This window comes from the organism of the source record quoted next, unplaced genomic scaffold, assembly GCF_019419815.1.
Source record: "Pyrus x bretschneideri cultivar Hongxiangsu unplaced genomic scaffold, Pyrus_bretschneideri_v1 Contig100, whole genome shotgun sequence".
Taxonomy (NCBI): domain Eukaryota; kingdom Viridiplantae; phylum Streptophyta; class Magnoliopsida; order Rosales; family Rosaceae; genus Pyrus; species Pyrus x bretschneideri.
This window is the reverse complement of record NW_025999392.1, coordinates 819322-831160: the sequence shown is the minus strand read 5'-3', so window position 1 is coordinate 831160 and position 11839 is coordinate 819322. Positions and strand designations below refer to the sequence as shown.

Sequence of the window (11839 nt, the reverse complement as noted above, 5' to 3'; positions counted from 1 at the left end):
CTACTAGGCTCAGGAATAAATGAATAAAACCAAAATTTCGAAGGTGAACAACATAGAACAGTCTTTGGATTTTTCAAGTTTTCATCCTATACCTTGTACCTTCTCTACATCTCTCCCCACTATTCTTACTCCACTCTTCAATATCCCTCACTTTCGTTACGAATTTCCATTCTATCTATAATAAAATAGTACATAAAAATTCAACGATTTATATCACAAATGGTTCTTGAAATTAACCCAAACTATCAAAATGATACCTGAAATTGATAATCAATTAATGTAACACCTAAAAATAGGTGTCGTAAATTAATGTTGTCATTCCATCACAATTCTGTCCAAAATTCTGTTACGAGACATGCAAAGTGTGATATCATATGAGACACGTTTCTCATAAGGCATGGAGATATAAAATATAACTCGTAATCAAGGTTCTATATACAAGTGAAAGTCGACAGTGTCGTGGATTTGTTACTACACAAACCACGGAACAGCTCCGACAATTTTACATACGATAACCTTGAGGCGTTGAATAACGGTGAAATCTTCCATTTTTTCTAATTCGGAACTCGCATTTAGCCTCCGTCAAATTTTTGACAGAAATGCTAGCTGCATCATAAACCGGAATGTCATCCCAAACCTTCAGGTAGCATCATGACACGGGACTAGATCACTCCACCATTTTACACCTCACATTTGACAGATGTTCGTTCAGTCAGCGTCGTCTAGGTACTCTATCTTTCAAACAGTATTTTCCTTAAGATCGTTACCTACCTCATCAAAAAGCGCATCGTTTTTTGCCAGACACTGTTCAGCTGCACGTTCATTACTAAAAACCTTTTGCCCTATGAGGTAGTTGCTTCCTTCTTTGGCAATGACCCCGTGTTCACAAGCCAACTGCAATACCTCTGATTCACAGCTTAAGCCTCTCCCGAACTGTATTCCCAGATCGGCCTTCTTCATTGCAGGTGCTAATTTGTTTTTCACAACTTGCACAGAAATCCCAAGACCTGTAACCTAAAAACAATATGGACTTTGATAAGTTCACATCGATAAAGAAGAGAACTGCCATATTCTAACTAGATCAACCTAACACCCACAATAAACATAGTGGTTTTAATAAGTTCACATAACTGTGAAGCGAAAAGCACTACTAGTGGCTCTAATGCACATTCACTTGTCAAGGACGTCACGCTCTCTTCTCTTAGCACTCAGTTTTCAGGCAAGGACAAGAGATTGCAGCCACTGAAATTCATGGAAAAATACATCAACTGCAGAAGCGATTTTTTATTCTATTGCTTTCTCTTTGCAGTTCTATACTATTCTACTTATTGTTCTTTGATTTTGCTCTCTAACTTTTAAGAATATATCTACCTTTCTGTCAGTTTTCCTACTCAATTAGTTATTGTTTCATTTACCAAACAAAAACAGGTGATACTCTTATTGAGTACTCCCACTGCTCAGAACATCAAAGAAACTGTCGTTTTTTGGACAACTTTTAGGTAGTCTTAACAAATATGACCATATTTTCACTTTTGATCAAATGATAATAATAAAATTATAAACAAAAACAAAAAACAAATAAGACCAATATATTGCCCAACAGCAATATGGCTCATCCAAAGAGACCAACAGCAAAACAGCATGAAGCATTAAGTAGCATCAGCCGCAGCATAACATCAATAATTTTTTTCAGGTCATTATTAAACTATTAAAGGATTTACCTTTTCCTCAGTCTGAAGCAACTGTATCCTTTTAAGTCTCAACCGCACTGCCGCGTAGAATTTCAAGGCATTTCCACCACAAGTAACCTCATCCGTAGGTCCAAATTCTTTCCCTGACTTTGGACTTGATCTAATCTGGATACAGAAGAAATGTTACATAGTAAATATTATTTCTCCTTCTGCAGCTTTTAAGATGCAATTTTGAACAGACAATTAATAGGTTATAATGTTTTTAAGTACAGTGGTGATAACCTGGTTAATAAAAACAATAAGGGTACGAGAATGGGATAATGAAGAATGTATTTTTCGTAATGCTTGGGTTATGATTCTTGATTGTGCATCTCGGTATTCACCATCAATTTCAGCATCAAGTTCGCACTGGGGGACCAGGGCAGCTACCTGAAATATCAAAACATGCCAAATATTAAATTGATAGTTTTTATATCCTCAAAAGACTTTAAAGTGATTAATAGTGATTATCTACATCTATGACAGCATAGCAGCGTAAATTAATTAACCAAAGAAAAGGAAATACAGGTCCAATAATGAACTCTCTAAGAGTTCCATTCAACACTGAACTGATCTCAGTTTATATATTTCATTAGTTAGTCACACTGCATTTCGGTTCCCAGGTCTATCTAATTGTATAAGAGGTAACTTTCTTAGATTCTGAAATTTAAAATACAACAGTCTGAAAGTGTCACCGTTCCTGTATAACTTGATAGCATAACTTAGAAATGACAGAGGGTTCTTCAAACAGAAATGATAGCATCCATATAAGTGTAGACATGTCAGGATATCTGTAGAAATATTTGGTGCACTTAAAGATTGGCGTTAAAGGTCAATAAAATAAAGATTAGTGTTGAAAAACAGGTAGATGTATCTTTAGTCAGAGTATCAATCACTTACACTATCAACCACAATCACATCCAAAGAACCACTTTTAGTCAGAGTGTCAACAGCACATAGCATATTCTCAGCAGAATCAGGGACGTGAAAAGAGAAGGTTTTTGGTGTTTATACCCATAGATTCTGCAAGTGAACATTCCATGGCATTCTCTGTATCAAGAAATGCACAAAGTCCTGCCAAAAGGACAGTTCAGTTAAGCAAATATAATAACAGACTTGAAATTTACGATATAGAACAATATAATTGAAGGCCATCACTCATTGAATAGGTTGCATGTCTATGGAGGGAACGAAGGGGTAGAAACTTTTAGGACCTTGAGAATACAGTCCACCAATTATACTTTATTACCCTCTCATGCCTAAATCACTAGATATCAGTTCCTATTTCGCCTCATGTTCAACCATACAAAATTTCAGTTTTCCATCTATAAGAAGATAGCTTCCATCTGTGTGTACCTTTGTGTATTGGGGGGCAATTTTTTTTCTTTGAGTTGTATAATATTATATATACACAAACACAATGGAAAATAACAAGATAAGATAATTTACTCTATATATAGTAGCTGATCAGAGTTTCAACAAAGATGAGCAAAATAACATTTCCAATACAAAGAATGAGATAATACACACCTCCAAGCTTTTGAGCCTCCTTGATGATGTGAAGTGCAAGCGTGGTCTTCCCAGATGCTTCTTGCCCGTAAATTTCAATGATTCTTCCCTGCAGATGGCAATGCACATCTCTCACTAGGGTTTTACAATTGACACTATTTCATCGATTTGCAGCTAAAATTGAAATACAAATGAATTCAATGCACCTATTTTAAGTTATTAGTAACTACCAGCATCTTTTCGTCCTACCATCAACAGGGCATACAGGGTAACTAATAGCAATGTCCATCAAAAAGTAATGAGTAGTCGATGATTTAATTACCTTGGGTAATCCTCCAATCCCAAGAGCTAGATCAAGCTTCAAGGAGCCAGTGGAGATGACAGGCGGACGTCTTGATCGAGAAAACCGCTGCATTGACATCATAGACTCCCGGCAAAAATCACCGGAAAGCCGTGAGAGAGCCGAACTCAATGCAGCATCTTTCTCCCTTGCTTTGGCATCGTCGTTATCATCATAATCCAACAGTCCATCGCATTCAGCTGCCATCAACACACACCATCACCAATGTTTCTACACATAACAAGCTCTAAAATTTCCTACCGAATCAATGCGAAAAATTACCGCACAATTTGTCCAATGTCTTCTTCCTCTCTGGGCATAAAACACCAACAAAATCAAAATCCAAATTAAATCATTTGGAATTTAAATTCTACAGCAGGTTTCTAGAGAGAGATACCTGGAGGAAGGAGCAAGGTACGGGAGAAAGACGAGGTTGCTTGAAGGCAGCCAGACCAAGCCGCTGTGCAAGTGAAGGACGGAGAAGCAACCCCATTCGCCGACGGTCTGCTCGTAGATTAATGGTGGTCTGAGGGTATACGACGGAAGAGAAGCTTTTGAGGGTTTTAGGGTTTTTGAGTTCCGGAGGTGTGGCGCCGCTCTATGGTGGGTGTGGGCGGGAGAGAAACTGGTGTTGGATCGAATATGGGAAATTGTGTCGAATAGGAGGTGTTGGATCGAATGTGGGAAGAGAGGATCCTCGCAAATCCTTCGTGCGCTCAGTTTCTATCAAATACTGTTTATATTTAATTTTAAATAATAAAAAATTTATAATAATTTATGATCGCACGATGTACGATGAACAGATATGATTAAAAGATATCCAGGATCCTCACAAAAAGAATCTGACGAGGATCCTCCTAGGAATGTGGGGTGTTGAATTGGGTGAGCAAGGTACGGTTCTATGCTCAAATCGGAATGGGAACTCGAAAATATTAATGGTTCGATTCAATGCAATTTTTTAAATTTATTATTAAAACTATACGATTCGGTTTACACCGATTTCGGCTTGGTTCATACATGTTTACAGGACATAATAATCATTTAAATACCAAATCAAAATGATATTCAACTTGGTTTTACTTTCCTTTTGTTTTTTTTTTTTTTTTTGCTTGCTTGAATTCAAATATGACTTCTAAAATGGTTATATAAAGTTACCAACAAAATAAATCATTTTTTAGTACATTGACATTTTTATATTAAGAAGTGAGAGAGTTGGCAAACCCGCACAATGAGCGGCCTGATTTGGTATCGAATTCACCATCCATAAGATTCGAACCTAAGATTCCAAATAAAGAGGAATATCACTAAACTGAAGTACTGAGTGGCAAAACAAATCATTTTTAGATACTAAATCAAAATGCAAATGTCCTTGATACCAAGGTAACAGAAAAGAAACACAATTCAAATGTACATATATAGATTCAAAATACAAATGTACATCCACACGTAAAATACATTTACTGTGCTATAAGAATGTTAGCATAAATGCAATAATTTAAGTCCAAAAGGGACTTACCAAGAAATTAAAACAAAGGCCCAGGAAAAAGGGCAAGAAAAAAGCAGGAAGTAACTCAACATCTAAGATTATTTCATCTAAAAATATGAAATTGAAACCAGAATGTTAAATTTGGAGATCTATGAGGGAAATTGATCTAATTTTTTTCAAATATGTGCTTTATGTCAATAGGTGAACCGTGAAAGTAAAAAACCTAATTGAGAAATGCTCCCGTGTAGTCGGACTAGGTGAAACCAATTTGGTTTTTATCACTCATTTAATGACACATGCATACAACTATTAAATTTAATTAATTATTTATAATCATGTTTTGGTTCTATTATGAGCGGTTCTGCCAACATGAAAACTGGAACTGGAGCTGGTCTAAATAGTTCAGTTCGGTTCTTGAACTTACGTTGACTTTTTTTGTTAACACAATTTTTCTGGTTTATTTTGTCTCAATCCTATTCGGTTTGGTGGTTCCACAGTTTTTATGTCCACCCTAAGTGCAGGAGATGTGGGTGTCGGATTGGGTGGTGGCACAGGGATCAAGCTGCGGCGTGAAAATGGGTAGAAGGGTGGCGCCACCACTCTCACTCCAATTTTTTCAGAAATGTTAGGTTTTGGGAAGAAAGTTTAATTCCGAACACAATACTCAAGTGATCAACACAAAAACAATAATTATAAATAATTAAAAAAAACATCATAATAGGTGATCTTGGTCAAAACAGTGACACAATCTATTTCAAGTGAAACATTGTGTAGGTAGCTTTTATATGTTCGATTCATAATTTTAGTAATATTTAATCATACTATGTATCTTTTCTTTTCTTTCTTTTTTTAAAAAAAAAAAGATCAGTTGGTGGCTTTGCCACAGCAATCCATTGTTTTGGAGGCCTAAAAGATTTACAAAGGCATTTCAGTCCTCATCCTTACCATCATCGTACTATGTATCTATGTTATAAATATCATAAATACACCAATATGCTAGATGAAAGAGGATCCTCTTCGGATCCACTTTGTGGGGATTCTAGGGATTTCATATCATAATCGTTCATCGTACATCGTACGGTCAGTTTTCATTAGGTATTATTTGTGTTTAATTTTAAATATAGAAAATCAAATGATTTCTGACCAAACAATGCACGATGAATGACTAAGATATAAGATCCCTAAGATCTCCTATAATTTGAATCCAGATGAGATTCAAATCCATGCTCGATGGGTTCAAGAAAATGCGGTTACATATTTAAGTGAGTGACCTACCATTTTGCTGACTAGTCACTCCATTTACCTTCACAACTTCCGATATAGTATTTACCATGTTCCTAATAAACAGCAAATGTTTGTATCGAATTATGAACCACATGTTACCAAATATATATGGTTTGCTTTTTATCAACTTGTGAGCATTTGGTGTCAAATTTTATGCATTTGGTTACGTTTCACTTCCAATCCTAAAATTATGTTGGGATAACACTTATCGCCAGTTTGAAATTACTGCGTTTTTTTTTAATTGCTTTTGAACTTTATTAAAAATAAAAAAAAAGAAGTTTAGCTTTTGATAAACTGCATTTTAAAGATGGCCTGAAAAACAGTATAAAAGCTTTGAGAAATTTATATGTAAAATGATATAAATGTATATAATGACAAAAAGGGACATTATAGTGGGGGTGGTGGAGATGACAATGGTGGTGGTGGCGGGGGTGATAGTGATGGTGAGTATGGGCAACGGTGATGGCAATGACAAAAGTGGGGATATAATGGTGGTACCTATAGTGGAGTGTGGTGGTTGGGGTGTAAAGGTAACAATGGTGGTAGGGGTAGCGGCATCGACAGTAGTGGCAGTTGTAGTCGTGGTGACAATAGTGGCGGCTTGTGGTTATTATGGCGATGACAGTGACAACGATAGTGGTGGCAATTATCATTATGGTGGTGGTGGTGGTGGTGATTGTAGCAACAATGATGGTGGTATTGGCAGTGATGGTGTAAGGTTAGTGTTTGTAGTGCTAAGTGGTGGTTGTCACTTTACTCTCCAAGAGATGAAATGAGTGTAGAAGGTTAAACAATGTTATTTTTTTAAAACCAATGAGAGTATTACAAAAATTAGAAATATTCATTATACTCAACTCCGCTTAACAGCTATTAAACCCACCCCGCAACCCTACACTCCATCTTATATTCTCACCCCTCATAAAAAAATTAAAACACTCTTTTTTCACTCCCCAATATTCCTAAAATGTCCTCATATCAATTTAACTATTTTCCAAAAGTTTAAAGTTAGAATTTGAGATGAAGTACAATATTCATTAGATAATAAAGAAAACGTACAATCAAAGAGGATAGGGAGCTAATAATGTGCCTCGATAAAAATCTTGCAGGGGATTTCAATCCGGACGAAAGGAAAAAGAGGATCCCGCACTCTAAATTAAATAGTAATACTATCTTAAAATAGAAAACTAGAAATTACATCAGAAGGTTTTTCAAACCAAAAAACCTGAGCATCCAACATTAAGCCCAATCTCACAAGCCGATGTTCGATCTTGTTCGTCCCAGGTCGACCAAACATGACCTTCCAATTCATAATAGACTTGAGCAATTGACGGCACCCCATTTACTGTTCATCGTGAATTCGCCCTTGAGCACCATCTGCTTGTTGACAGCTTGACGCATGCGTACAATGTTCACCTCACAACGCCCAAGACTATGAAAAAAATAATCTCAATCTTCCTCCTCATCTTATTCGTCATTGATGTCGACGAAGAATTTGCTGGATTTCCGAAAATCTTTCCCCTAACAAATCTCAATAGCGACATTTGAATTCGAAACAGAATTCGAAAACAAAATTTTGAAATTTTGATAAAAAACGATTAAGAGGAAAGTGTGTTTTCTGAAACGGATGGTTGGGCTCCTACCTTTTCTTCTTATTTTTATTCTAACCTTTCTTCCAATTTGAAGAAAGCCATGCGTTCTCTTCGTCTTCTCTAATTATTATTTTTCTTTTGGCTATAAAAAACAGACTAGGATAATTTTATTAGGGCTTTACAAGTCATATTACACAAGGTCCAATGTGTCATTAAATTTTTCACTAAAAATTGGTCGGGAAAATATGGCTGTGGAGTGGATCGAACAGCTCTCTTATCAAAACAATTTTCAAAAGCAACCTACAGGCTGCTTTTAAAAGCTGTTGCATAGAGGTCATTGTTTTTAAATAAGCAGTGTATTTTATTTTCATCAAACACTTTTTTATTACTTTAACTTTAAAGTGAATCAATTTTTGAGAAAAAAAAAAAAAAAAAACAAACAATACCAAACGATGCCTTTCAAAGATAAATTTCCTTTGAGACCAATCTATCTAATTATTTTATACAACAAAATATATATACACACTGGAATAAATATAAGAGAATAAAGTGGTTGCGAACTCTCCATATCCGAGATTCGGAACTAAAGACCTCTCACATACAAGCGAAAAGGAATACCACTACTTCAACCTATCTTGATCTGGCGAGTTATCCAATATAATCCAATCTTAACAACTAAATGTGGCCGAACGTTAGATGCTTGTTCACAATCTCACTTTGCAACAAGTAATAAGTTGTTAATAGGATTAGTAAGATGAACTAAAACAATAACAAAGTACTTGGGGAGCAAGTTTAGGCCAAAATGTGAATGCAGGTGTCTTTCGCATCTCTAATTACACACCACAGAAGCTTGATTCTTAAAATTTCCCCTAAATAATGAAGCAAATATTGATCAAGTGAGTACAAAATAACAAAACAATGTGATCAGCTGGGTTGCAATCTTGAATTTAGCCCCTTAATCTTCTCATGAAAACAACACATTCATCCCCTAAATTGTTAGACATCAACATAAACATTTGTTGGTAGCCTAAGTCCGGCAAGAGAAAGTTACTCACAGTTCCATGGCACCACACTTGAACACGAGCGGTCCAAAATCTCAATCATCAAATGAGAGCATGACATTAAACTCAGCTGCAATTGCTTGGAAACGAAAGAAAACATTGAGTTTCTTGTGCATTGCAATTTGCAAAAACAAGAAAGTTACCAACAATTCCATGGCACGACACTTGAACACAAGCGGTCCAAATTCTCAATCATCAAATGAAAGCAAGACATTTGACTAGGCTGCAATTGCTTGGAATCGAAAGAAAATATTGAGTTTCTTGTGCATTGTAGCATTGTAATTTGCAAAACCAAACAGCCCCTTCAACTACAACTCAAAAATTCAGAATGAGTTCATCCGACTCTCTCACTTTTTGGTCTATAATCCATCTAAGCCTCTAAGATTGAGAAAAATCTATGAACATTGACACATTTAATCAGAAACCCAAATGTCCCAAAATTGTAAATAACTCAAACCTCATCAGACCACAAATTTGGGGGCAGCAGATTTTGATTCCTCCTTCACAACCTCACCTAAAGCAATATTACTCGATAAATCAGAACATACCAACAAATAATCAACAGAAATTGACTGAAATGTTGAAAATACAAATCTCAATTGCGAAAATGATCACTTTTGGGGATTTTATCGATACTACAATGTCATCAATATTTGATCGATATGTCGTCGTTATTTGATTATGATCATTTCATCAATTGAGATTTGTCAAATCTGCATTTCGGTCAGTTTCCCAATTATCAAACCCTAAATTTTCTAACCCCTATAAACAAACGCAAAATCAAAGTAAGTGAGAGTGAGAGTGAGAGTGAGTGAAATTACCAATTTGTGAGACTGGGGCTTCGCCGTAGATGGCTTTGAGCCTGGAAAGCGGAACCAAGGCGGAGTCGGCGGAGGCGGCATCCGCGAAGAGCTGCTGCTTCCAGTCCCACAAGGTCTGCTTCGCCGCCTTGTTCGACTTGATGAGGAACGCCTTCTCCGCCTCCAGCGATTCGATGTCGTTTTGCTGCTTCACCGACCTTACGCCCAGTGCAACGAACGCACCCACCAGGGCCACGTTTATCACCGTGTTGTTGCTCACCGCTCTCGTGGCAGCGCTCACCACCTTGTTCGCCAACTCCATTTCCGGAACCACAGAGCGTACGAGTCGACGCCTGCTGGGTTGGACCGTCAGCAATAGCACAAAATCTAAATATTCGAAATTCATACATACACTAGCAGCAAACCAAATTCCAAACTCATACACAAGCAGCAAATCAAGAACCTTACATCTACAAAACCCTAATTTATTTTTCAATCCTAATCCATAAAATTGAATACCTTTAGTGAGATTGACCGTCAGGCGGTGGTCGGAGTCGACTTCAGAGGAGTGGAGGGAGGGAGCTCAGCTATCGAAATTCGAGAGGGAGGACTAAGCTGTGGAGATTCAGTTTAAGTGAGAGAGATTGAGTAACGGAGACAGTGAAAATGATTAAAGACCCGCCTCCCCCCCTTCTCTCTTTTGTTTTTTTTTTTTTTTTTTTTAACATTGATATTTTTATGGGAGAAGTTCTACTAAGTCGCACAATGGACAATAATTTAGTATTGAGTTCGGCTAAAATACACCCGCCTTCCCCCCCCCTTCTCTCTTTTGTTTTTTTTTTTTTTTAACATTGATATTTTTATGGGAGAAGTTCTACTAAGTCGCACAATGGACAATAATTTAGTATTGAGTTCGGCTAAAATACATGGAACCATCCCGATCCAGTCCTAAACCGCTAGTTCCCGCCCCACGAGTCCAGGGCCTGTTTTCCCACCCTAAGCCCAATTGCTCATCCAAGCAAAAATCGATTGGCTAGCCCCTAAGCCATATGACATAAGGATGACATCAGCCATAATTAAAAATTATAAAAAAAATTAATTAAAAATGCAAAACTTATCTATCTCTATTAATTAATGAAATCTTCTTTGCCAACCAAAAGACGGTGAAAAGACAACTTAGTCTTCTATCACACAAAAAAATGATGGATAATAATGTAATTTCATAGGTCCAAATTTTAGTGTTTTTTATTGAAGCCTCACCTACTGGTGATGTTAAAATATCTCTAATATTTAAAAAATAAATAAATAAAAACAAAAACCTCTCACTCCCCCCACGTTCTCTCTCTCTCTTCCTCTTTTCTTCTCATTTTTCTAAAAAAATGTGTTCATAGACACAAAGTGTGTAGACAAATGCTTGTACTATTATTAAGAGAGCCCTCCTTGTCAACTTTTTGCCACTTTTTTTCAATTTTGACCTTACTTTTGATACACAATACTTACATCATGAGGGCAAAATAGTAATTTTGTATTTTTACCCTTTTTTCCTATTTTGCCCTCACCTTTTATACACAATACTTACATAAAGAGGGCAAAGTAGTAATTTGCATCTTTTGATAAAATGACAATCATATCCCTATATTTCCTATTTTACTCTCACTTTTGATACACAATATTTACATAAGGAGGACAAAATAGTAATTATGTAATATTAAGATAAAATATGTATTTATTAAGAGAAATTGTCTTACCATCAATTTTTCACTCTTTTTAAAATTTTAAAAACTAATCACTCTCCTTAATAAAAAAAAACACAAAAAATGAAATGAAATTGTTTACGCACACATAGTGTGTGCTCATCAGCTAGTAAAAATATAAAAAAACATAAATATTTTTTATATATTTTTTTTTGTAAGCATCTACTTTACACCACATTTCAATATTTTCAACCAATCTTTTATCATTAATCAAAACTAAAAATAAAATTATCTGTTATTATATTATAAAAAAATAATAATATTTTTATTCCAATAGCCTGGTTAT

The 11839-nt window shown here is 35.9% G+C and overlaps 2 protein-coding genes across 4 annotated transcripts; both read right to left on the bottom strand.

The window, feature by feature from the left end:
* Positions 1-251: 251 nt before the first annotated feature.
* On the bottom strand, positions 252-4273 carry LOC103953175 (DNA repair protein recA homolog 2, mitochondrial-like). Its single transcript, XM_048569745.1, is given in 9 exon segments — positions 252-1014; positions 1722-1856; positions 1974-2120; positions 2631-2714; positions 2716-2804; positions 3261-3348; positions 3562-3780; positions 3862-3891; positions 3977-4273. Coding segments are annotated over 9 exon segments (1164 nt in total). The 5' UTR covers positions 4073-4273; the 3' UTR covers positions 252-738.
* A 4395-nt stretch (positions 4274-8668) lies between these two features.
* Positions 8669-10479, bottom strand: LOC125470529. Of its 3 annotated transcripts, none has more exons than XM_048569730.1 (3): positions 10319-10479; positions 9821-10152; positions 8669-9078 (listed from the first exon to the last, which is right to left on the bottom strand). In XM_048569730.1, exons 2-3 carry the CDS (start codon positions 10119-10121, stop codon positions 9035-9037), a joined length of 345 nt encoding a protein of 114 aa, XP_048425687.1. In that variant the 5' UTR covers positions 10122-10152; positions 10319-10479; the 3' UTR covers positions 8669-9034. The 3 variants fall into 3 exon arrangements, with proteins under 3 accessions (XP_048425687.1, XP_048425693.1, XP_048425684.1); XM_048569736.1 differs by having other exon boundaries at positions 8669-9069; XM_048569727.1 differs by lacking the exon at positions 8669-9078 and adding an exon at positions 9200-9513.
* Positions 10480-11839: the final 1360 nt, after the last annotated feature.